This window comes from Rattus norvegicus, chromosome 2, assembly GCF_021556685.1.
Source record: "Rattus norvegicus strain SHRSP/BbbUtx chromosome 2, alternate assembly SHRSP_T2T, whole genome shotgun sequence".
In the NCBI taxonomy this organism is placed as follows: Eukaryota; Metazoa; Chordata; class Mammalia; order Rodentia; family Muridae; genus Rattus; species Rattus norvegicus.
Genome location: NC_141535.1, coordinates 136,528,430 through 136,555,186, shown reverse-complemented (window position 1 = coordinate 136,555,186; position 26,757 = coordinate 136,528,430). Strand labels below are relative to the sequence as shown.

Sequence of the window (26,757 nt, the reverse complement as noted above, 5' to 3'; positions counted from 1 at the left end):
TGTTTCTGTCACATGTTCGCTGCTGTGGTTTTATTGGAGAAGATGATAGTACATTTGGTTGATTTAGTCATTTTTCCCTTACAGATACTACTACCAAAGGGGAATTCTTGCAAAGGTTGAAGGACAGAGGCTCGTATATCAGTTCAAGGACATGCCCAAAAACATAGTGGTCATTGATGATGACAAAAGTGAGACTTGCCCGGAAGACTTGGCAGCAGCTGCTGATGACAAGTCTTTAGAACGAGTGTCACTATCTGCAGAAAGTCTCCTGAAGGCAGCGACTGCCGTCCGAGGTGGGAAAAACTCATCTCCTATGAACTGCTCCAGAGCAGAGAAGGGTGTGACTAGAGTTGTGAACATCACTTCCCCTGCTCACGATGCTTCATCCAGGTGTCCTACCACCACAGCACCCGTGTCAGCAGCAGCAGCTCCAAGGTGAGGGAGACGGTAGAACTGTAGCACAGGGCTTGTGTTTGAGTGCTCCTTGGAACAAATGAACATGCTCCTTGTTTGAGTGTTTGAGTGCTCCTTGTTTAATCTGTGTGGGCCAACGCTGTAGTAACATGTTAAAGTGCTGGATTTTTTCAAGTATACTTTTAGCTATATACAGTGGAACACACCTGTAGTCCTAAGTACTTTGGAGGTTGAGGCAGGAGAATTACAAGTTCAAGGTCTGCCTGTGCTACAGAGTATGAATTCTAAGCTAGCAATAAGTTAGCAAGACCTTGCCCCAAAAAGCTGGGGACATAGCTCAGTGGTCTGCACTTGATTAGCATGCAGGAGACCCTAGGTCCAGTCATTGCAGCTGTAAAAGTCAGGAACATTGATTTTAGGCATTTGGATTTTTATTTACCATGAGACTCATTTTCCCATTTAATGTTAAATATAACCAGCCTGTTTTTAATCCACCAGGACAGTTCGTGTGGCAATGCAAGTCCCTGTGGTAATGACATCACTGGGTCAAAAGATTTCCACTGTGGCAGTTCAGTCAGTCAATGCAGGCACACCATTAATAACCAGCACCAGTCCAGCTACAGCCAGCTCTCCAAAAGTAGTCATCCAGACGGTCCCGACTGTGATGCCAGCCTCCGCTGAGAATGGAGACAGAATCACCATGCAGCCTGCCAAGATTATCACCATCCCCGCTACCCAGCTTGCACAGTGTCAGCTGCAGACAAAGTCAAATCTGACTGGGTCAGGAAGCATTAGCCTTGTTGGAACCCCCCTGGCTGTGAGAGCGCTCACCCCTGTTTCAATAGCCCACGGTACACCTGTGATGAGACTATCTGTGCCCGCTCAGCAGGCTTCTGGCCAGACTCCTCCTCGAGTTATCAGTGCGGTCATAAAAGGGCCAGAGGTTAAATCAGAAGCCAAAAAGCAGGAACACGATGTGAAAACTTTGCAGCTGGTAGAAGAAAAGGGGGCAGACGGAAATAAGACAGTAACCCATGTAGTGGTTGTCAGTGCGCCCTCTGCTATCGCCCTTCCTGTGACTATGAAAACCGAAGGGCTGGTGACGTGTGAGAAATAAGCAAGCTCCCAGGGACTTCAGACTGTTAGTGTTGTACTGACAGACATTTGCAAGGGAAGTCATCGGGAAAAGGCAGAGGAGGACTTTCAAACAACTGTGCATAGAAGAAAGCAATCAGACTTACTGGAAATAAATTACCTATCCCATGTTTCAGTGGGAAGTGAACTACACATTGAGATGCTGACAGAAAACTGCCTCTTAAAGTAAGAACAACTGAACCCTCAATAAGAAAAAAGACTGAAAGGGACCAAGCAGCTCACTACAATCTCCCGTTACACTAAGAGTTGGAACACTAACACCTGTAAGAGGTTACATAGTTTTCAGAGGGGCGGGGTTGGGATGGGTGATGTCATTGTTACAAATAGCATTTTTTGATGCATTTTATATGCATACCAGCAATTAGCACTGGGCTCTCGCAGTGCTCACTTAACTGGTGCTATGTGAAGACTCTGCTAATACAGGTATTCTAGAATGTGAACTGAGTGATCCAAAAGCTTCACAGAGAGAGAGGATAGCAAGATCTAGTGCGCTTTTGTTTGTTTGTTTTGTTTTATTTTTTGATTTTGAATATATATATATATATATCATAGCTTAAGCTGTTTTAAAACAAAGGCCTTAGACTAATTTTCAGTTTCCTTTCTTGAAATAAGCTAATGGCTTGTGTAAAGCTTTTTTATTAAAAGAAAAATTTTAAAAATCTTGTACCTAGCACAGTATTGTTATAGAGTTTCCATGTAACATTTTCTATGGTAGTTTAAGTCTGTCGGTTTCTTACTTGTGAAGAGATTAACAGTTGGCTCTGGCCCTTGACTGTACCATCCCTGCGCCGCTCAAGTCACCCTGCCGTCCGTCCGTCCGTCCGTCCGTCCTTCCGTCCGCAGACACACCGGTATCAGTTCTTCTGTCATTTGACATTCAGGCTCGCATGAACTCGCCAGGTAGCTCTGATACCTGGTGTTTGTTTCCTTTCTCATTCTTTTTCCTTTTCTCCCTTTTTTCTCTTTTTCTTTTTTAGTTGACATTTAAGAGGGAAAGTACCAGTGTTCAGATTTGAACTATAATAGTTTGTATATTCAACATTTGAAGTATATTCTATTTTGTTGTACTCTTGTTTCAAAGTGTATTCAAGTAGGTTTTGAAATATAGAAGTGAAATTTATCTTGTGGTTTTGGTCTCTGGTGATATTTTTCACAATACTCAAAAGCCAGTCCAGGATGTCGTTTTAATTATGCAACAGAAATCTGGTGTTTTCTTAATGACTACCAAAGAAATGCTGTTCCGGTTTAGGTAGGCTTTGTCCCATTATAGAGATATTTGGCAACTCTCTGCACTTTCTTTGTAACTATAATCACGGACTTAACAGCGTTCTAGTTGGCCACACGTAATGGACTTATACACGTGAAACACTTTTAGCACTAGCAGTAGGCGGTGTGCCTGGCATGTGCAGGCTCCTGGGTCTGTCTGTCCTAGCACCTCACATGTACTGAGTCACTTCCATTCAGTTGGACCGTTTGTTTCCCCGATAGACCTTTTATGGGCGGGAAGTGATGGCCTGGCCTATACAGGTGCAGGCTAAGTACCAGAGAATTACGAGTTTCTTAGTGTCACACAATTATAATTAGATCCTCCTCTTCATCTTAGTATTCTCTTCCACAAAGAAAAAGTTGCCTTTTTAGAAATTTAGATGAACTGCTGAACATTTTTCGGCCTTTGTATATTTAATGCTATTTATAGCAGCAAAGATTTTTATAAAAGTACCCTTTCTAGCCTTTTTAAAAAAACTAAACTGATTTAAAAAATTATATGTATGGATGTTTTGTTGGCATGGCTGTGTACACTTGTTCCTGAGGAGGCCAGAGTGGGTGTCAGATCCACTGCAGCTCCAGTTACCAAGATGGTTGTGAGCTGCACTTTGGGTTTTGAACCTGGTCCTCTAGAAGTGCAGCCAACACTGAACTGCTAAACCATCTCTCCAGGTCACATTCTGAAACTTTTAAAAACCTAGGGTGATTTGATTCTTACCCCTTTGAGAGTTACCCTCAAAATTAACCTCTTAAAGTATACCTTAAGTGCTTCAGCTGTCAAAACCAACACCGTGCAGTTATCTTTTTGGTCTTGTCTCTTAAACTCCTTTTTCAGAAGTTCAGGACCTTGGACCTGAGCCACAGAATTTGTTTACCTTGGCTAACAAGTCTCAGCAGCTCACGGTACTAAAGTTTAAGCACATACTTCCGCATTCAGTTAGTTGATTTGAACTCTCTTCTACTAAAAGCAGCAGAAAACGTCTCAGATAAATGTCTAGATTTGCAAATGTAACTGCAGCTTTTGGACTTGGCCACTCTGAATGATTAGCCAGTATACTGTGTTTACACTTTGTGTCCAAGGTTTTTGGAGAAGAGCTACAAACCCATGGCTTGATGCATTTTCCAGCCTCTCCAGGCCTTTGCACTGTGATCAACAGTTTGTGTTTACTCCTTAGGTGACTTTCCAGTAGCAGTTCCAGCCTTCTCACCAGATGACCGAGTACATCTGCAGAGACCCCAGAAGATCTCACGTCAGCAACCGTCCTTGTGTCTCTCAGGAAGGTGCCTCTTATTCAGAAGCATCTCTTTCCCCGGCCCAATAGTTAACAGTCGGTCATTCAGTATTTTCTACCAGACCACTTTTTTTCTCAATGGGAAGTTAGTCTGCAGTGCTCATTGAAATTCACCAATAGCCTAGTTTCCAAGTCAAACACAATTCTGAAAATGCTTTTAAAGTGTGAGCTGGGGAGATGACTCAGCAGTTACTGAGGTTCCAGCAACCACATGGTGGCTCACACCCATCTGTAATGGGATCCGATGCCCTCTTCTGGTGTGTCTGAAGACAGTGACAGTGTACTCATACATCAATAATAAATCTTTAAAAAGTTAGTGTACATGCATGGAGATCAGGACAAGGTTCTGAAGTCAGTTACTCGTGAGTCATCTCAGACGCCCCACACTACATCTTCAGATATAATTTCCTTTTATGTGCTTACATATGTGATTGTGTGCCACATGTATGAGGTGCCCATGGAGGCCAGAATGAGTTGGAGTGCGTGGAACTGGAGTTACCATGAGAGCTGCCATGTGGTTGCTGGGAACCTGAGTCCTCTGCAAGAGCAGCAATGCTAACGGTCCCTCCACTCAGGCACTCTCAGCCTCACCTCCCCCATCAAATCTTGTGCCTTACACTGTTTCCCAAAGTCAATTTGGTTTTTCCATGGCATGCCTCGGGCTTATTATCGGCCTAAGTGGCTCTCCTCAGGCCTGGTTTGATTTGCGGCAAAGGTTTTGTCTGTAGGGTTTGGCGTGTGGAAGGAATGAAATGAGTTGGTATGTGCTGCACAAGCAGACACTACTGTTTACTAAAGTGATCACGTTGTGAGAGCTGTTCAGGCAGCTGCCCAGGTTTTCTCCTACCAAATCTTGGTCCAGATTAGATTTTGACTAAATCTTACTAGCTTATTTTATCTAATTGCCACATCGCAGCTCTTCCTGAGTGCTGGATTAAACTGTTCCGTTTAGTATTAACATCCCTTAACTTCTGCCCAGGATCTGTAAGCGATCTCAAAGCCCTCACTCCCCAAGCCCTGTTGATGGTATCTCACGCATGCCTTCCTTCCCTCCAGTAAGGTCTGGCTATGTAGCCCAGGTTATAGGAAAAGCATCATCCTTCTGCTTCAGACTACTGAGATATCAGGAAGCTAGTGTGCCAAAAAAGCCAAAATAAATAAAAGTGGATTTCATTACCCCATTGTGATTTCTTTAAATTTACTAGCATCCTGCCCACCTGTTTCTTTGCTACTGTCAATGCATTTTCTTATGGAGACATTATATCCATTCTATTCCCATAGTAGGCATTGGAAGCCTTATTCAGGTGGATCTACTCTTGAGGCTGGGGACTGGAACATACTCTGCGGTATGTTGGGAAAGGGAGCTAGAAAAGAATAAGGTCTGGCCTTGGAAAATCAGGATGATGAGCAAAGCTGGGTGTGGAAGCTCACACGGTAATTCTAGCACTGGGACACCGAGACAGGAACACTGCTGCCAATTTGAGGTCATCTTTACATAGCACCAGGCCAGCCTGGGCTACAAAGTGTATCAAAAAAGGTTAGGCAAAGAGGATAAAGGGTGAGAAACAAGGACATTACTAGTGGCTAAGCTACTGACTGCAAATCTGTTGAACAACCATCTCTCTCTCATTTTGTTTTTTAAAATAGGGTTTCATATATCCTAGGCTGCCCTTGAACTTGCTTTGTAATTGAGAATGGCTATGAACTCTCCCAGGGCACTACCATGTCCTGATGGTAGTTGTGTTTTCCCCTGGTATTTGGGGAGACTCACATGAGCTAGAGAAGTGCTCCACCTCTGAGCTACCTCAGCTCTAAATGGCCTTGAACTGTTGAGTTACTCCAAGTCCTCTAAGGTAAAATACTGTTGGCCCCTGGTGAGTATCTGTGTCTGCATCGAGCCCACGACATCTGAAGGGCACCAAGGTACCCAGAAGCTTGAATGTGTAGTTACTTCTGTTAAGTGATGAAAATTCAGTGTACAAACGGATAGTGTGTGCCACCATATATTACAAGATCCAAACTAACTGCCAGATTCCTTGTAGACTAAAGAGACAAGATATTACAAGCAGTGTTTGTAAGTTCGTTTATTAATATTAGGTAATATTCAGAACTCAGACATTAAGCTATTTACCATCTTACCACACTGGTCAGTTATTTTGTTTGGAAGAGGCTTCAACAATTGGAAGAGAACTCCAGGTTATCTTTTTGACTCTTACATTTTTTTTTAGAAAATTTGAACCCAATCATCTGGCTGTCTTCGGGATTTTTTTTGAGAGAGGGTCTTGATATACAGCCCAAGCTGGCCTCCAAGACAGACTTCCTTGTCTCAGCTGAGTGTTGGGATCACACCTGGCATCTTGATAGGATGTCTCACTAATATTCTTAGCAACTGTTCTCAAGCTACTTGTAAAAAGCACATTGCAGAAGAAGTGATGGAGTAATCTTCACATCTACCAATGTCATCACAACAGAAAAGGCACAAATACCCGACAGTGACTACAGTGGAAACTAGAACCGAACGCTACAGAATCTCTGAAACACAATGAGGAAGTTGGAGGCATAGCAAACGGATTATTTGTGAAGAACATTCATATGAAGCCACAAATCCCCCAGGGGTAAATAGTTCCTTAGTGTACATTCTGTCAGATCAGCAAATAAAATCCTTTTTAAGTTTTAAGGAATTAAGTCTGTACCTGCATGGTTCTAAAATGTCCACAATGCTATATAATCCACGAAATTTTACATGAAGATATAAAAAATAAATATTACCATGCATTTCCCACTGACATTTAAAAATCCCACAAATAAATAACTTGAAATGATCTCTAGAAAACTTCCTACATCTTACTTTGAATTCTGAAGGGCTCACAAACTGGGCTTTAGAATACCCTCAACTAAAACACAAGAAAGCCTATGCTACTCATGCCCCTAACGGGGAGAGGACGGTACACGGATGACAGCACACACTCGGACTGGAGTGCAAACACCTTCTCAATGCAGGTTTTAACTGGAAAGGTTTGTGAACGATATTTTTCCCATGGGCATGCTGGAAATGGAGAGTTAAGTGGCAGAAACTGGGTGTCCTTTTCCAGGCAATTTCCTATCCTAGTTCAGTTTCCCAAAACATCCCTGGTTAAGACTCTTGTGGCTAAGATGAAAGGGTTTATAAAAGTTCATCAGGCTCCTCGTTAAAGCTGAAGTCACACACTAGTGACAGGTGGTCTGAAGGGTAATGGAAGGATGGGAGCCGGTTAGGCCCAATCTGTTCTTCGGTGAGCAGGTCCAGAGCAGACGTGACACTCAGAGCATGTCTGGAGTACCAGATGTAGTCCAGCGTGTGGCGACACTCCCCTGAGGTCCGGATCTTCCAGGTTGTGTAGGGAGGCTCTGACTGTCCATCGGGGCTCAGGAGCTTGTAGGCGCTGTTGAGGTTGAGGCTGGAGGAAGCAAAGTGTTTGTAGACCTCTTCGGTTGGCTCTGCATTGAAGTCCCCGCAGACTATCAGCGGGATCTTTGCGCCCTCTGTGATGTTCTGCAGGTTCTGGAGGAGGTCACATCCCTGAGCTGATCGGAACCGCTCCCAGCCAGTGCGTGCTTTTAAGTGGGTGACAGCAATGCAGAACTGTCGCCCAGACTCCTTGCACTCCAGGGTCTGTGCAATGGCCACCTGATTGGTTTTTAGGGTCATGGCTGTCAGCCTAATATTGGTGCTGTTGATGAGCTTGAATCGGCTTTGGAGAAAAAATAAGGCACAGCCATCTGGACCATTGTTGTGCTCCACATCTAGACATGGTGACCAGGGCTTGGGGAAAAATGTGCCTTGATAGCCCAGTCTACTAAGGAGTGGTTGGAAGGTGTCAAAATAGTGGTCCACTTCTTGGAGGCATAATATATCTGGCTGGTAAGCCAGGATTTCCTCCAGGATAAGGCATTTCCTCTCCTCCCATTTGAGGGCTTCCACAGGACACTGGACAAAGTTGTCTTTGCCTTCCCCGAGAGCTGAAATGAAAAGCCAAACATCTGTCAGCTTCTACAGACCCATCACCTCAAAGAAAATGGGGACAACACGTGTGGTTGGGTACACCCTTAAAATTTCAGTACTGGGAAGGCTGAGACAGGTGGATCTCCCTGAGTTCAAGGCCATTGGGGACTATTTAACTAAGCTTCAAGCCAGCTAAGGCTACATATGGAGCAAATGACTAAAAAGGAAAAGAGAAAACAGAAAGGGCTGGAGAGATGGCTCAGCGGTTAAGAGCACAGACTGCTCCTCCAGAGGTCCTGAGTTCAATTCCCAGCAACCACATGGTGGCTTATGACCATCTGTAATGGGATCCAATACTCTCTTCTGGTGTGTCTGAAGTGTCCACAGTGTACTTACTCATAGGCATAAAATAACAAATAAATAAATAAATAAATAAATAAATAAATAAATTCTAAAATAAATCTAGGGAGTAGAGGCTTGGAAGCCTGACATTTGCCTTGGATGCTGGAGCAGGTCTGTCTAAGTGGCAGTAACACCCCCAGATGAAATAACCTCGCACTAGCTGCTGAAGCAGGCACCAGGGTTTTCATATACAAAAAACAGTTCATATAGCTGTATTCTAGGATCTAAGACTTGCTTTTAGGTTTTGAGAAACCATTCTTCACAGTCCTGGGGACATAAACACTTGTTGACTTAAATAAACACTAGTTTTAACACTGACATAAGAAAGCCAGGTGAATGGATATAGATAGTACTCAAAATGAATGGGACAGATGAGTAGCTTTTCTCCTTATGAATGAACACCAGGGAATAGAATCAAAGAGCAGCTGGTCAGGGTGGATGGGGGTAACACAGGCCAACATACAGGGTATTTATGTGTGAAATCGCCAAAGAGCAAGTAAAGATACTTTATAAAAGATCGGTGAGTCAGGTGGTGGTGGGCACACACCTTTAATTTCAGCACTGGGATGCAGAGGCTTGCGGATCAAGTCCAGCCTGGTCCACAGAGCTAGTTCTAGGACAGCCAGAACTATACAGAGAAACCCTGTCTCAGAAAAACAAACACACACACCCCCGCACCCTGTCCCCAAAAGAAAAAACCCTATTCCTAACTGGTGTAAGGGGAGTAAGCACACGAGTGCAGGAGCCTGCAGAGGCCAGAGGCAGTGCATTCCCTGGAGCCGTTTGCTGTGGAGAGTGGTAATCAAACCCTCCCCACCACCCCCGCCCCCGCCCCCGCCTCAGGAAAAGCCGGTTCCAGTTCTTAACCACTGAGCTATCCCTTTACCTGCAAAGACACTTTTGCTTACAATTCAACTACTAGATATGTATTAATACCACATAAAATGATTGATAAATCTAGCTTTTAATCCAGCAGGTATAATAAAAGCCCCCCCCCCCTTTTTTTTTCTTTGACCGAACCCAGGGCCTTGTGCTTGCTAGGCAAGCACTCTACCACTGAGCTAAATCCCCAACCGGGGCCCTTTTTCCTGCCACAATTTTTAAAAATTCTTCCCTCCCCCACGACAAAGTTTCTTTGTATGGCCCTGGCTGGTCTGGAACTCTGAGATTTTGCCTGCCTCTGCCTCCTGAGTGCTAGGAACTGGGCAAGCAGTATCTCTGTGGTTGTTTTCTTTCTTTTTTTTTTTTCTTTCCGGAGCTGGGGACCGAACCCAGGGCCTTGTGTTCTGTGGTTTTGTTTTGAGACAAGGCCTCACACTCTGGCAGTCACCCAGCTAGTCGCCAAGGCCATCTACAGCTAGTCTCAACTGCTGCCCCACACACTGTCCCTACTACCCATTCAGTTTGTTGCGTGTAAATGCTGCCTGCCCCGGGCTCAGGCTGTTGGCAACAGAATGCCTAAGGCTCTCCCACCAAGGTGCTAAAGAGAAATCACCCACATTCATCCCTCACACAGGAGGGCCTGGGAACGGAAGCTGCTGTAGACTTAACTGCTCAGCCATACCTTGAGCGAGGATGTTCCACTGCATAACTCTAATGGGAGGATGGCTACTGGAGCAATCTGTCCTCAGGTCCACAAAATCCCTCTGGTATCGGGGTGGCCGGGTATGCAGCACAGCCCTGCATTCCTCGAGAAGTTCCTTAGGATCGATGGGCTCCAGATGTTCGGGGTCAGCTGACACCAAATACTCCGGGTGCTGAGCGGCTGCACTGCTGTTGATGGTCTTGGCGAGGGCGCTGTACAGCCGGCTGGTGCCGTTTCCCATGGGACTCACTGCAGGCAGGAAAGAGTCACAGAGCCAGCTGTTAGTGCCTTCACTGTCCATACCAGCGTGAGGCAGGGCCACACCGCCAGTCTGTGGGCATCCAGCCATCTCTAGTGGAGTAATGGAGCTTCTGGGCTCCAGCTGCTTACAGGCACAGGCACTTTAAGTGTTGCTGCTAACGAATGTCTTGCAAAACTAAGCTTCTTCATGTAACCTCATAACTGCTCTGTCTTTACACACCCAGCCTTATGCAAGCATCCTGTAACAAAATACACACTCTTCTCCCAAGTTTTTATCTTTAAGAATGGTTTTTGTGCCAGGCAGTGGTGGTGCACTTTAATCCCAGAGGGAAAGGCAGGCAGATCTGAGTTCAAGGCCAGTCTGTCTACGACATCGGCTTATCACATACTAGCATTCAAGGTGATTTTGAGGTCAAATTACCTGAGACCCAGCCAAGTGCCAAAAATAATCAGAAAAGTCTTTAAGAAAGCTGGCATGGGGGGTTGGGGATTTAGCTCAGTGGTAGAGCGCTTGCTTAGGAAGCTCAAGGCCCTGGGTTCGGTCCCCAGCTCCGAAAAAAAGAACCAAAAAAGAAAGCTGGCATGGTTGAACACTCAAAACTTTAACCCCAGGGCTTGGGGCAGAGGCAGGCAGATCTGTTACCTCCAGGTCAGTCCACGGCAAGTTCCAGGCCAGCCAGAGCTACATAGTGAGACCCTATCTCAAAAATAAACAAAAAATAACCTCTAAGAGGGACTTGGAGATACAGCATCACTTATGAATACACACCACTTACCCAGCCCATCACAGTAACCCCCTCATCAACCTGTTTCCCTCAACAAGCACAACCCACATCTGCAGATGAACATCTCACACGCAGTGTTTCAATGCACGCCCACTGTGCATCAGACGCTACCCTAGCCTCCTGTAAACACACCAGTGAACAAACAGAACAAACCCTTGTTCTCAGACAGCATAACTTACAGGAGAGGTGAGATAGGAATCTGGTAGCAGAGAAATTGCTTATCTGTAATGGTCCAGGATGGATTTTCAAAAAATGTAAAAGTACGAAAATAATCCCAACGGATCTACTGAAGGGCAGTCTGGACAGAGGCAGAGCAAGTATGAAAGAATTCAGAGTTGATTATTTGATTTAATCCCTGCACTCAGGAGGCAGTGGCAGTCGGATTTCTGAGTTTGCTAGTCTGGTGTATACAATTATTTCCAGACCAGCCAGGGTTACTACCTTGAATGCTATTATGTCTCAAAACCAACATAGAAACCCCACTACACTGTAGGGCAATACGGACAGACAGAAGAGAAACATCAGAGGGCAGTGCTCACACACAGCCATGTAGTACTCGTTTATGATCCCAGGTACTTGGGAGGCTGAGGCAGCAGGATCCAGAGTTCTAGGTTTGTCTGGCTAAAGTGACTTTAGGGCCAGCTTGCCTAACTCAGTGCAGAGCGGCCCAACATGTGAGAGCAGGCCCTTGGGAAGACAGTGTGAATCAGGTAGCTCAGAGAGAGGTCTGCCTGGAAAGTGCAAGGCCTGGTACTCCACCACCACTGGACAGAGATGGAGGGGGTGAGGCACAGCTTGTGAAGGCTGAAAATCCACAAAGGCGAGCCCGGGGGAGAAAGATGCAGAACATTTTGTAAGATATTTCATGAGGAACTGAGGACTTGCACCCAGTATTGCTGACAACTGAAGCCAGATGAGGAGCTGGAATTAGTGAAACAGCGAACTTTAGTGACAAGAGAAATTTCTTATTTTGGTGTCAGTATGAGGGGAGGAGGGAATAAAAGAAGTTATTTTGAGAAAATTTTGCCTAAAAAGGAGAAAAATGTACAACTAGTCTGAGCATTGTTTTTGGGATGTTGAGATGCTATGTCTGTGAGTGCGGGTGAGTGCATAAGGCACATTCTCTCTGGCTTCTGGTACAACAGCCTGAGGAAGCTTATGAAACACATGTCCCTCTCCAAGACACTAAAAATGTTGACAAAATATGAAAGTTATTTTGATGTTCAACAAAGACAAAGAGCATACGATATTATTCATGAAAGCTACTGAAGTTCAGGTAAGGACAGTGGTGGACATTCTAGCAGAGAAACAAGGGTAATTAAATAATTAAGTTCTCACACATAACTCAGTCCTGATGGCTTCACTATGAATTTTATTATTGACATGTGTAGCTAATTATTTTGAAAGACACAGGGCTTGGTAGGGCTTATAGATGTTAGTAACTAGCAACCATGATGCCTTCAGTATGTGAACAGTTAAATTAGTGTAGAACGTCCATAAAATAATAAAACAGGAGTGGTAAGTAAGAAGCGTGAGCGACTCTAAGAGGAATATCTTATATGCATTCTCAAAGTGACAGAAGCCAGGTCCCACAGGTGACTGTGAGGTTCCCTGGAGGAATCACAGGAAACGAAACCAGAGTTTGCAGGAGTGGTGGCTGCTAGGCAGGACAGGGAACTCCTAGAAAAGCAGCCTGTGCAGTGAGAATGGTGGGTCCGGGGGTTGTGGTTTGAGTGAGAATGGCATCCAAAGCCTCCTAGGCTTGGATAGGTGGTCCCAGTTGGTGAAATTGGAGGATTAGGATTGGGAAGTTTGGCCTTATTGGAAGGGGTGTGCCACTAGGGTGGGGCTTTGAGGTTTCAAAAACAAACAAACAACCTCTCCATTCCCAGCATGCCCCATCTGCCTTATCTGAGGTTTGGGCAGTGAGTTCTTAGCTGCTCTGCCACTAAGCCGTTGCACCGCCATCCTGAGCTCCAGTCCTTTGCAACTGTAAACCCAGTTAAACACTTTCTTCTATAAGTTGCTAGTTACTCTAGGTAAAGGAAGAAAGACGAGGGATTCTGTCACATGAGTATCTAACAGCAGTGGGAATTCAAGCATTCAAGCTTACCTTCCTGTGATGTATAAACATGGATATAACACAGAGTGTGTGTGTGTGTGTGTGTGTGTGTGTGTGTGTGTACACGCATGGGCACCCGCGTGTACACCGGGCTCTCGCTCACAGACATACATTCCTGAGAACTAAAACACACAGCATATAGCATTGCGGCAAACATATCTTGTGTTTAATGCTGTCCTCAAAATCCAACCAACCTGGAGTGTGAGGTATGCAGTGCTGGAGAGAGGATTATCAGTTAGGATTACTTGTCGCTCTTAGAAAGGACCTGGCTTCACAGTTCCCAGCTCCATTATGTTTACAACCATAACTCTAGTACCAGGGTATCCGGCACCCTCTGGGCACCAGGTATGCATGTGGTGCATACAACATACAGGCTAAAACACCCATACACATAGAATAAATTAATCAATAAAACAAAACAAAATCCAATCAAATAACTGGGGGCTGGTTCAGTACCAGTATCCACAGCAGGAAGCTGGCTCGCTATTGGTAACTAGTTCCAAATGGTCTAATACCACCGCATAGCCTCCTTGGTATCTACACACAAGTGCCATACACTCATATGGACAAATAAAAATTAAAAAGAAACAAACCCACAAATGGAACCCAGAGTCCTTGGAAAAATGACTGGGACAAGGAAAATAAGTAAGTGAACCAAAGAAAAGAACCAACTTGAAAGACACCTCAATGGCCAGAGCCCGCCAGTGGGACAGATGTAGCGTTAGCACATAGGCCAGCAGTGCCGCTCAGGACACAGGAGGCAGAGGCCTGGTCTACCCAGAGTGAGTCTCAGAACAGCCAAGACTACACAGACTGCCTCAGTGAATGAATGAATGATGACAAAACACACCCACCAAGGGCTAAAACAAATCTCCATGAAACCATAAGAAGTAAACAAATGGGAGGAAATGTAGGGAAGTTGGTCCTTCTAGAAGATTCCAAGTAATTTAAGAAAGAGAGAGCAGGGGGCTGGGGATTTAGCTCAGTGGTAGAGCGCTTACCTAGGAAGCACAAGGCCCTGAGTTCGGGCCCCCAGCTCCGGAAAAAAAAAAAAAAAGAGAGAGAGAGCGAGCAGGTTCTTGGAGAAGCTGGCAAACAAACCACAGCACGTCAGTGACTCAGTCAAGTGCATGCACTCTCACATGTGACAGGAGCAACTCAACCTTTGTGGACCTCTCCCCAAACATTACCCCAGCCTACCCAAGAGGAAAAGGCCTCTGGCACGAACTGTAATTCCAGTTCCTCTAGAGGGTGGGGGTGGGGAGTGGGGGGGAATTGTGAGTTGTATATCTGAGTAGCCAACACAGTAAGTTCAAACCCGCTAGGGCAATTTAGTGAGACCCTATGTCAGTAAAATTAATCAAGGTAGGGACTGCAACTCAGTGATGGAGCATTTGTCTAGCATGCATTCCAAAGCCCTAGGTTCAACCCCACCCCCGTACAATAAACAACTCAACTTGAGAGGCGGGGTCTCACACTGTAGCCCATACCTGCCTACTACTAGGCTCCCAAGGGCTGCTGTTACAGGTATGAGCCACCTTGTTCAGCTAAAAATTAAACTTCTTAGAAAAGTGTGGGGGAAATCTTGTGTCTGTGAGTTAGGCAAAGAGTTCTTAAGCACAATACTCAAAAAGCATGAGCCATAACAAACTAATTGGAGCCTTAAGTACCTGCAGACAGCGCAGACTTAAAATGGTATCGCTACTCTGAAAAGTTTATTATTTTAAAAAGTGAAAATCGGGTTAGCACAGGAATTTTACTTTCAGCTGAAGAGAAATGAAAACTCAAGATTAAAAAGAGCATCTCAGAATCATCATCTGAATACAGGTCAAGTATGTCACAGGCTGTTATGAAACACGGACTGCTGTGTTTATAGAACACAGGGTCTTGTCACACTAAGCCAGTGCCCCACCACTGAGCTACACCCCAAGGCATGTGAAGGGCTGACATGCAGACAGATGGCTTTGCTTTTATTTCAGTTGAAAAGCATTCCCCGCCATTTTCTCCTTTGGACTATAAATACTTCTAGCAGCCATGTGCTATGCATTTCTGGAGTTATATAGGATATTCAAAGGCGAGCAGCAGGGAAGTTTTACAGTTTCACCTGGCTCTTAAGTGGTAATGAAGGGGAAATGCCAGTTTTCATTTAGTCAACCAGCAGAGTGAGAACCAGCCTAATTTTAAGGAGCCTGCTGCAGAATGAGCAACCCAACAGCACCATTCCTTGCAATACGCAAACACCTAAGCACATTGCACCTGAAAGCAATCACTAGGCCTAAACACAACTGACATCATGGACCAATGATTCCCCAGGCTGGCTCACTGTTTAATCACGAGGAGCTTCAAAAATATGCCCGGGGGTTAAGCCTAGCACTCCTCATATAACCCAAGAGTGTGGACTAGTTTGGGGGAGCACCTAAAACTCTTCACAATACTCTAGTTTACAAGCAAGGCTGAGATCTACCAATATGCAAATCTTGAAGACATTCTGCCCTTTCTCCTATTTTCTCAACTCACTAGAGGCAACCAATTGTACAATACGTTTTCATCACGGCTGTCTGTCGTTACACAATCTAGTTTACACTACCATCTAAGCACAGTTTACATGCTACATCTCTTACTTTTGTAAGTTCAGAGTTATTATAAAGATAAGAGAGACACAGATCCACACACTGCCTGAATTTGTTTACGTTTTGTCCTAGTTAGGGTTTCTACTGCTGCAACTGGAAAGCAAGCGTGAGGGAAGGCTCACTCAGCTCACGATTCCACACTCAGGTCTTCCCACTGGAGGATGTCACTACAGGAGCTCAGGCAAGGCTTGAACCGGAGTCAGGAGCTGAAGCAGAGGCCATGGAAGGCCATGTACTGCTTACTGGCAAGCTTCTCATGGCTTGTTTAGCCTGCTTTCTTATAGAACCCACGAGTGGCACCACCCACCATGGGCTGGGCCCTCTCCCATTGATCACTAATTGAGAAAATGCCTCACAGCTGGGTCTCATGGAGGCTTTTCCTCAGCTGAGGCTCCTTCCTCATGACTCTAGCTTGTGACCAATTAACTCGCAAACCTAGCCAGTATACATTTCAGGGGGTGGGAAGTGGCGGGGAGGCTGGTGGATGGAATTCACCTGTCTTGTCTTGATGCACCATCTAATTATCGTTCTTCAGAAGATAATGGCACTCTAGCAGTGAACACAGGCTCAACAACAATCCATTTTGTATTTCTGGATATAAGTTCAAAGCCAACTTGGGCTGTCTCAAAATAAACAAAGAAATTCAGAGAATTCTGTTTCTGTTGACGGGATTTCCTCCTGTAGCCTTGGGTGTCCTGGAACTAGCTCTAGACACCAGGCTGGTTTTGAACTCCAGATCCTCCTGCCTCTCTCTGCCTCCTGAGCGCTGAGATGAAAGTACATATTACCTTATCCTACTAAAAGAATGTGATGAAGTTTGTATCAGTGGGCGCATTAGAACTTGTGATCGTAGCACTCAGAGCAGAGGCAAGAAGATTGCTTCAAGTTCAAGGCCAACCTGGTCTTTACAGTTCCAGGCCAGCTAGGGTTTACACAGCTAGACCCAGTCTCCACCGCCCCACACTACATCAAACAATAAAAAGACCATATCTAGCTTTATCTAGACCTTTCTCTTCAGAGCTGGAGGCCGAACCCAGGGTTTTATATTGGCTAGGTAAGTACCGGACTGGGAAGCCACAGCTCCTGGCTGTGACTGTGACCTTAAGTAAGGCAGCTTTACATTTCTAAGGAGATCAATGGAGGCAATCTCAAAGGTTGAGACCCAAAGTGGTCCTAGCAGCAATCAGAAGACACCGCTCCTCACTGTGCTCTCTCCTGTAGTTATCCAGCAACTACTGACATCCAACTCTCTGGTCAGTGGAGGTTTTCTGGTTTGAGTTTATACAACACGACCCAGTTAAAGTAATAAGTGAAATCCAGGAATGTCTCAGGTCACGCCTAGGGAGATTTGGAAGCTGATCAAACTTAGGTCTAGAGAAACCTGGAACAATGACATTCACACCAACATGCCTGTGACAAGTACCAGTAGCCCAATGCTGCCATCTGCTGGCCAAACATTCAACTACCTCAAAAGGCTAAGCTAATCAGCTCATTTTCTCATTGGTTTACTAGAGTTCCTGAATAAATGTGGCCACCTTCAGGGCAAGCAAGTGAAAGGTCACACAAGTGACATGAGACCGCTGGATATTAACTATACTGCATATTTAGTGTACTTTGAAGGAATCAAATATTCAAGCACTCACATCTAGGTGTATACACATATATTATTAATAGCTTTTTCTTTTCTTTACCAGATGTGTTTTTTTTTTCTTTTTTAGCTTTAGCTGTCCTTGGATATTTGACCCATTTCTCCTTTCGCATCCCAAGTGCTGGGATTAGCAGTGTGTACCATCATGTCCTGGGCATGAGACAGCTAGCACAAGGGCAGGGACAGTATACACAGTATGGTACTTTAGAATAATTAACAGGGCTGAAGACATACGGTGGTCGAGCATTTACCCATAATGGCAAAATAAATAAATTTTTATCAGCAAAGCACATAGCCTTTGGCAGGCTGCCTGCAGTTTAACTTTACACATGAGAACATAGTTTCCCAAGTTTAAATGATATATATGTAGTCCAATCGGTGAAGTGCTTGCATAGTATGATCAGGACCAGAGTTCGATCTTTAACATTCTGCTTAAATCAATTAATTATAGCTCTGTAAGACTGACTGGATGTGCCTATCGTATCTGAATGGTTAGCAGTTCTCTAATAGTTCAAGAGCAGGCTGTTACAATGTCAGATCCTGTGTTCTCATTACCCTTCCAGCAATCGCACGAGTCCCCATTCCATACGCTGACACTGATGTTAGGGGCTGTAGTTGGGCCCTGAAGAAAGTTGCGAGCACCTTGGACTGCCGAGTGTCAGCGTCTCCAGCAGCACTGACGACTGCAGGGAGAGGCCAGGTACACACAGCAGCCCGGACTTGGTGCCAGGAACCGTCAGAGGTCAAGTTTCTCCTCCTTCATCTGTCGACGTCACTGCCACTTAGGCTCACACACTGGTACAGCACAGAGTGTACAAAGCAGTGTCATGACCTGGGTGGCATTTTCAGAGATATCCAGTGAAGGTCATGACTCTCAATCTAATGCGTCTAAAAATACAAACACCTCGACACGGTGTCATAATCCATGAACAGCGGGCAGAAAGTCAGAGATGAGATGAGACAGCCAAAGCATGTTCCAGAGAAGGCTGAGCCATATTTTCAGTCCCTGTCAGCCTTATTAGAAAATATCTCTAAAGAAATCCTTTTACACACACCATTGCACGCTCTCAAAAACAAATAAAACCTACTTTAACATGCTTGGTGCCCAAATGCTTATCAACTGGCCAACTGCTGTCCTAAGCTGGGTTCTAGAATAACGCTCTAAAGAGATGGGTGGGGAAGCACAGCAGTCTGGTGCCGTCACCCCTGAGTTAGTAAGACCCCGAGATGCTGTGGAAAAGCCCGGGGGAATATTCTGCTGACAACACAGAGTTCTCTACAACAGGGTCCACACGATGGTCCAACCCTACTGCTGCCCTGGCACTGTGCTGCTGCTAAGCTATGAAATACCATTACTTTCTTCTACACTGATAAGTAGTTGAGAAAAATACTAGCAGTAATATTCCAGGACACGTGGAAAAAACTGCAAACTTCAAATTTCAATGTCCATAAAAGTGTATATTATATACCACCTGTGGATACTCAGACACTGCAACTTCAGGGGCTACAACATGGGCCAGGAAGCTAAACATTTACTAGATGGCTCTTCAGAGAAAGTCTGCCAACTCATATTTTTATTAAAATGTCACTGGAAATGATGGTTTGTATCTTTAATCTTAGCACCAGGGAGGCAGATACAGGTGGATCTCTGTGAGTTCAAGGATGGGCTCATCTATCTAGTAAGTTCCAGGCCAGACAGGGCGACTTAGTTAAGACCTATCTGGTCTTAAGAGACCTTAAGAAAGACCTATAAGTCTATCTGTCTCCTCACCTGCTTTCACCCACTGTTTCCTCAGAGTTTCACAGATATGATGAAATCAACCAATTTTACTGTCACTTCAAAAACAAGGAAAAATGATTTCATACAAGAATTTCCAGAACCTTCTGGGAGTGGAAGCATATGGCTGTAGTCACTTGGGAGGGTAAGCCAGGATGACAAAGGTTCAAGTTCAATCTTTACTACATATTGAATTTGAAGCCAGCCTAGGTCTCACAGTGAATTCCTTCCACTGGGCTATTTGATGAGACCTGTCACAAGCAATAAAACTCAACTAAAGAAGAAGTGTACATTATTTTAAAAAATGAAAACTGGTTATCCGGCATAACATAAGTCAGTGGGCCTGTTGGTTCTAGATCAAGTTAACAAAACAGAATATATATCTACATTTTTTTTCTTCCTAAGATCTTTTGAGAATAAAGCACCTACATTCTAAAAAACCTAGGGCTGTAAAGATGTCTCTGTGGTTCAGAGTGGTTACTGCTCTTACAGAAGACCTGGGTTTGGTTCCTAATTCATAGGTCATGACTCACAGGCATCTCTAACTCTGGGGCGAGAAGATCACGTACGTGATTTCCCAGGGTACTATGAACACATGTCTAACACATATATACACATATACAGGCAAAACATTCACACACATAAATAAAACTAAAAAAAAAAATTTAAAATTTAAAAAATTAATTAGAAAGCCAGAAGTTATGCCATTGATAGACCAAACTCTTGGCACCCATGTTGGTTTCTTACAACCTCCTTTAACTCCAGCTCCGTGTGGTCCCATACTCTCTTATGACCTCCCCAAGAACCTACACATGTGTACAGGCACATACACATAAATGAACAAACAAGATAGGTACAAAAGATATAAACAGCTGCACTGGTTTCAGCCTTACCCTTCTCATGCTTGCAGGAAACAATCAGGTAAAGCTCTATAAAGAAGGGGGTACACAAGTAAGGCCTTGAGAGGCCTGTCCTAAAGTGAAGCACACCAGATCAGGAGCAGTCTATGAATAAACTTCCAGGAATGTTTACTTAGATTTTCCCCTTTGATTTTCCTTGCTGTTGTTTTCGAGACAGGACCTCCCTGTGCAGACCAGGCAGGTTTCGAACTTGAAATCCTCTGGCATCAGCCTCTTGAGGGAGGGTGGGCTGGCATTACAAGCTTGTGCTATCTTGCTCACTTTTCAAGGGTATTTCTGAGCAGGGAAGGAGAGCACAGAAGGCAGCCTTCCTTACCCATGGCCAAGAGGGTGGTCTCTGCTGGTTTCCTCATTTTACAGAGAGCCTAACTGCCACTTTCCAAATTCCCTTCCAAATTAGAGCCATGCAAACTGGGAATGTAGCTCAGTGGTAGTGTCCACCTAGCCTGCAAGAGGCACAGGGTTCAAAGCCCAGCGTTGGATTTAGGTGTGGGAAGGGCAGTTATGGGAGACACAGAAGACTGAGAGAACAGTGTTCTATCTAGGACTGAGGGACTCCCTAGACAGGCGATCACAGCACTTCTTGTTGGTATGGGACTGAATGAAGAGTTCTGTCACCAAGTTACATCCCCTGACTTTATTGTATTATTTACTTCTTGAGGCAGGATCTTATGCCTCCCAGGTTAGCCTCAAACTTGCTGCGTAGAGAAAACAAACACTGGCCTTTTCATACTACACGAATTCTCGAGAAGCAGGGAAAGCGACTTTAAAATGTACCCTTTTTGCACAAACCTTACCATCTAATACCAGTCTCTAATTTTTGAAGGTGTAAGAAATGCATCAATTAAAAAAAAAAATAGGGCAGGCTTCTAAAGCCCTAAGTGAAGCCAGCCTCCTCACTCCGTCCGTCCACCTGGGCGTGCCAGGACACCAAATGTTCAGCCTCAACTGGTTGGTATCAGAGACTGGAAAGCCAGAGTGGGCTCCTGACAGTTTTTGATAGTGGGAAGAAAAAAAGTTAAGAGAGCTGCATCCTTTTTCTTTCTTCCTCTTGAACACTCTTGCCTACATCTCACTCATCCCAAGAGTGTTTCGAGCCTTACATGAGGCTGTGTAGTTTTCATCTTTCTACAAGAAGGCTGTTGTTCCCTACTACAGAACGTAACAGATTTAAGGGTTAGAGATGTAGCTCGGTGTCTCAGGAATTGTCTAGCATGCGTAAGGGCGGCTCCCAGTTCAACTCTTAGCACAGCACAAAGATAACCGGGACATCTTAGCTAACCAGATGGTTTCATGGTGCATCCCTCCCAAGTTCTAAGTCTTTCCTGAGGTACAGTAACCACTGAGGCCATGGCTCTCAGTCTCCCTTCCTCCTTTTCCCAAGACACCAGGACACTGCCTACTTCTACTTCAAGTAAAGCCCACTCTTTCAGAACCCTCTCCAGGGCTCCTCAAAGTTCTAAGAAGCGGCTGGCTCAGCAGTTAAGATGCTGGCTGCTCTTCCCCAGGGCTTATAACTAATTCCAGGGAATCTACTGTCTTCTGACCTCTTCTCTCCCACTCCAAAGTTTTCCCCCCACAGCAATCTGGCCAGACCAATCTGGATTGCTGTTCTCAATTCCTGCTGTAATTGGCACCTGGAACACTGGAACACTTGGTTGAGTACACCGTTCAACAAAGTTTGTGGGTACAGTGCTCTCAGTTGATGTGTTAATCCCTTCTAGGTGCCATCTGGCATCAAGACAAAGCAGGCAAGGTCAGAAGATTTGCAAACGTCCATCCACTGATTCCCATTCTGCAGCCCTGGTTATTAACCTAAGCACCACTCCCACTCCCCCTCGGCATTTCAACTGTTACCACTGACTACTACAGGAAAATGATAGCTTAGTTCTCCACAAGGAAAAGCGTGTGTTCTGGAGAAGCCTGATAATAACAAGTCTGCCATCTCCTCTTTCTCATAAACAGCTTGCTTATTCACATGGTTAAGGGGCCTACTAAATAAAGATGTCTTTTCTACTGAGCTGCTATTTGCCTTTAAACTGTTCCAAGAAGAAAGCACCGTGTTCCAGTGGTGCAGAGCAGGCATCCAGCCAACTCTTCATTAACTGAGGAGGAGGAGGAGGATCTGGAGAACAGCATTTCCCTGCCCACAGACGACTCTCTGCATCCTTGTGGCACCGTAACTGTGGCAACTGTTGCCTTACTGTGGGCTGCTGTCTTTGGAGTGAAAAGCAAAATGCTGAGGTGGGCCCCAAGGTTCCCTTTTAAGCCCACATAGTATGTGATAACTCTGGAGGTGCTCATCCTCTAAGCTTTTAATTGCACGATGCAGGTTAGACTGTGAATGTGTTGGCACTCACAACCTCACAAGAGTCGGAGAAAGCTTTCGGCTTCTTCAGAGCCTTTTAACAAGTTTGGGGCTTTTAGGGACAATGTGTTTGCTTGGCCTAGTGGCCCATGCCTATAATCCTTGCATTTTGTAGTAAAGGCAGAAAAATCAGGGAGTTTGAGGTTATCTATAGTCCCATACGAATGTTTAAGGTCAGCCTGGACAGCATGAGACCCTTTTCTCAAAAGGAAGGAAGGAAGGAAGGAAAAGAAGAAGGAGGAGGAGGAAGAAGAGGAGGAGGAGGAGGAGGAGGAGGAGGAGGAGAAAGAGAAAAAGGAAAAGAACCACCACTACCACCACCACCTGCTTACCACGAGCAAGCATCTAGGTTTAACCCTAAGAAAGAAAAGGGAAGGTGGGGGACTAGAGACAGTTCGATAGTCAGAGCATTGCTGCTCCTCAGGATCCTTCCATCATCTGGCCTCTCCTAAAAACACCCCAGGGTCTGGTGCCCTCTTCTGGCCTCCTCAGGCACTTCCACACCCGTGGGATAAGAGGCACACAAAACAACTTTCACAAAATGAATCTTTATTTAAAAAGTGAAAAGGAAGAAATAAAAGGGATTTGAGCTCTTGCTATTTCTTTTTCATAATGTGGAACCTGGGTGTTCAATTTTGATTTATCAAGTTCAATAATCTGGGGTTGGGGATTTAGCTCAGTGGTAGAGTGCTCACCTAGCAAGTGCAAGGCCCTGGGTTCGGTCCCCAGTTCCAAAAAAAAAAAAAAAAAAATTTCAATAATCTGAATTCTTAAGCAGAAATCAAAATGTTTCTCTGCCCTCTTTTAATGCCTTAGAGGTCCTTCTTCTCTTTCCTTTCTGCTGTTTCCTCAGATGTTTCACTTTCATGTCTGTCTGTCTGTCTCTGTCTCTCTCTCTCTCTGGGTTTCTGTCACTCTGTAGACCAGGCTGGCCTTGAACTCAGAGACCTGCCAGCCTATGCCTCCCAGAGTGCTGGGATGAAGGTGTGTCCCAGCACGTCTAGCTGTCTGTATTTTCTCTTTCAAGTCTAGCTCCGTATGCTGCCACCTTCTGACCCCTGAAAGCATCAAGAGTTATCATTACAGGTTGCCCCCACCTTGTCACAGCAAAAATGTCACTATTGGACTAAAAGTTTTCATCAAACAGACCTTGGTGAAAAACCCTCTCTCCCTAAAGAACACAGTACTTGGAACCATTATCTGCATCCCAGGCTGGCCTTGAATTCAACATCTGCTCCTGGCCAGGCTACACACCTTTAATCCCAGCACTTGTGTGCAGGGTTCCGGGACAGCAAGTACTACCTTGAGACTCTCTCAAAAACAAAACAAAAAGGTTCCAGCCTGAATCACCACATCTGCTTAAATCTCCCCTCTTTAAAATCTAGAAATGATACCCATTTGCTGTATGCGTGTAGGCACATGTGGATGCCAGAGAGCACCTTGAAGGACTTGAGGTCTTCAGGCTTGGTAGCAAGCATCTTTGCCATTTCCTTTGTAATGTAAGCGCTTTTGAATAGCCTGAAGCTCAGAATCCTCAATACACTTCTGTATGAAAGCTATGGTGACACAGTGTGAGAATGAGCAGCAGAATCAATGGCTGCATCTTCCCTCCAAAGCTACAAGATCAGGAAACTTGCCTACACCCTGTCCAGTTGAAAACAGTTTAAGTACCATAAAAATCCTGCAATTTTTCTTTTTTGCTAGGCCCGTTGCATGTTAAAAGCCCCACAGTCTACCACTTCCCTCTACCCTACCCTACGTATGGGTTTTTACCCATCAATCCAAGGGTTTTCAAACTACTTTTAAAGAAATGCATCAGCCATCAGTGGAAGCCTCACACTGCACACTCTGACTCCCTTATCACAGCTGTCCTTGATCTGTATTGCACAAGCTCCCTCCATTCACAGATGTGCCTAATGACAAATCTGAAGGAGTTGGAGCGGGATTTAAAATGAGCTGGTGCCAGCCAACCTTTCCACCTTCAGACCTAATAACGTCCCTCCGACAGGAAAACACCACCAGCAGCTACTGCTGGTGTTACTGGGATGCTGTCCATCCCGACAGTTATTTCACAACCCACCGAAGTTTTATAGACCCACGGCCCTAGATTTTCAAAAGTCCTTCCTTCCTCTTTGAGTCAGGGTGCCTCTGAAAAAGCCCTGGCTGTCCTGGAACTCACTCTGTAGACCAGGTTGGCCTCAAACTCAGAGATCTGCCTGCCTCTGCCTTCAGAGTGCTGGGATAAAGATGAGTGCCACCACTGCCCGGTAAAACGGAACACCCACAACAGATTCTCCTGTATCGGGGTTGTGGCACTCCAAATGTTGGTCTTCCAGCCTCAGCCTCCTGAGTGCTGAGATCATAGATGTGTGCCACCACACCCATTTTAACTGGTTAGCTAAAACAAAACAAAACCACTCTAAATATCTGCCAGTAATATGATTGTGGACAGTTTAAGGTGTTGGCTTCAATCAGATTCAGATGATAACTTACTTGTACAGCAAGCCTTTAATCCCAGCATTCGCTAGGCTGAGGCGGGTGGATCTCTATAAATTGGAATCCAGCCTGGTCTACATAGTTAAGGTTTAGAACAGCCACAGCCATGTCTTGAAAAAAAAAAAAAAAAAAAAAAAGCAACAAAAGACAGCCGCAGGGAATCTATACTTTCTAATGTGCACTCTGTCCTTAAATTAATCCAAAACCCTATCAAAATGTACTCTAGTAAAATAAGTATGGTTACAGCATCCGTAGGTTAGACGGCAATAACCTAATTTGAGGTAACAATCAAATTACACTTTCTGGAGAAGTGTTATGGAGTAATTGCTGGTTTTGAAGGAGAGCCTACATGAAGTAATTGCTAGATTTGAGGGAGAAACTACTCATTTAAAAGCCATACTTAATTTGTATGTAGTTTGCGATCGTCACAATCTGCTTTTGGGCAGAAAAGGGGACACTTAAAACACAGATGATGCACAGAACTGACTCTTGATGAAAGGCTCATCTAGAGTCAGCTTCACGCAGGGATTTAAGACGCAGTGGGAGACCCCTTTCCAGGAAGAGGTAACATGTGCTATTAGTAATAGGGCTTTGAGAAAATTCAGAGCCCGCAGGCCCTGCAAACCCACGATCCTGTCATTTTTAGGTATTTTCCCCACCTCATAAAGATGTCCACAAGCAGTCTGCAATCAAAACGTAACCTCCTTGCACCCGGGTGGGTAAAATGAAGCGTTAGCTACTGGGGTCATTGTGGACACCCGGGCTTCAGGTAGATCAGACACGAACGTGGAAAGCGAGGCCCCCTGAGCAGCGTCTGCTCCCTCTAGACGCGACGCCGCGGCGAGCGCCGGGGACCAGCCCGCGGCGCCCATTCATTCCGCGCTCCCGCTCACCTGTTCGGGGACGCGACCTCGCGGCGCCCGAGGCCGCCGCCTGCAGTTGTGGGGACGCGGGCCGGGATCCGAGCACCGGCGGGGCGAGCGTTCGGCGCGGGCCGGGCACGAGTGTGCGGCGCAGGCCGGGGGCGTCCCTGAGCAGCAGGGCCGAGCAGAGCCGCCGCGGGCTCTGATACATGCCGGGCGCCGCCGCGCTGACGAGCCGGGCCGAGCGAGGCGGGCGGCGGTGGAGGTTTGGGACCGCTGCGCTGCGGTGTGCTCCTTCCTCCTCGTCCCTCGGCGCCGACCGGGCAAGCAGTGTAGTGAGGCGGACGCGGCGGCGGCAGTGGCTCACTGAGGCGAGCTGGCTAGCGCCGGGGAGCAACCGGCGAGCGGCGGCGGGGCGAGCGCTACCACGCTGCGGCTACGGGGGAATCCGGGCGCACGGCCTGGGTGCAGTCAGACGGGGACAGCTCCGGCCGGGAATGAACCCTCTGGACTAGAGAGAGAGAGACAGTAGATTGTCCACGGGGTGGAGGCTGGCGGATGGCCAACGCCGCAGGAATTCGTTAGAGAGGCGTTCCGTGAGCCCGCGCCCTCTCCCGCCGGCTGCAATGGAAGCGTCCACAGGCTGGGAATCCCGGGTTGGTTCCAGCGCTGAGTGTGTGCGAGCGCGTGTCTGTGAGAACGTCCTCGGAGGGCGGTCAGCTCCACGCTCCGTGGCGGTAATGGAGATTAGCTACCGGGAAGCGCTGACTACTTCTGAGGCGGCTGCAACA

The 26,757-nt window shown here is 45.8% G+C and overlaps 2 protein-coding genes across 52 annotated transcripts in view; one reads left to right on the top strand and one right to left on the bottom strand.

Moving 5' to 3' along the window:
* The window catches only part of Elf2 (E74 like ETS transcription factor 2), a 95,935-nt gene extending 89,127 nt beyond the window's left edge, over window positions 1-6,808 (top strand). For 38 of the 51 annotated variants that reach the window (XM_087626415.1, XM_087626485.1, XM_087626412.1 and 35 more), the window contains 2 exons: window positions 85-435; window positions 913-2,689. In XM_087626415.1, the coding sequence (XP_087482541.1) occupies window positions 85-435; window positions 913-1,531 (970 nt within the window). In that variant the 3' untranslated portion in view covers window positions 1,532-2,689. Of the gene's footprint in view, window positions 1-84; window positions 436-912; window positions 2,690-4,010 lie in introns of those variants that run through there. The other 13 variants (XR_015665318.1, XR_015665308.1, XR_015665311.1 and 10 more) reach the window with 2 other exon arrangements.
* Noct (nocturnin) lies at window positions 6,194-26,402 on the bottom strand. The gene is made up of 3 exons (NM_138526.1): window positions 25,997-26,402; window positions 10,076-10,345; window positions 6,194-8,126 (listed from the first exon to the last, which is right to left on the bottom strand). Exons 1-3 carry the CDS (start codon window positions 26,175-26,177, stop codon window positions 7,291-7,293), a joined length of 1,287 nt encoding a protein of 428 aa, NP_612535.1. The 5' UTR covers window positions 26,178-26,402; the 3' UTR covers window positions 6,194-7,290.
* Between the last annotated feature and the right edge of the window lie 355 nt (window positions 26,403-26,757).

Coding starts and splice junctions, on each gene's coding strand:
- Noct (NM_138526.1), bottom strand. CDS start 26,177: ATGTATCAGAGCCCGCGGCGGCTCTGCTCGGCCCTGCTGCTCAGGGAC. Junction 10,346..25,996: donor GAGGTCGCGTCCCCGAACAG/GTGAGCGGGAGC, acceptor TCCTGCCTGCAG/TGAGTCCCATGGGAAACGGC. Junction 8,127..10,075: donor GTGGAACATCCTCGCTCAAG/GTATGGCTGAGC, acceptor TTTTCATTTCAG/CTCTCGGGGAAGGCAAAGAC.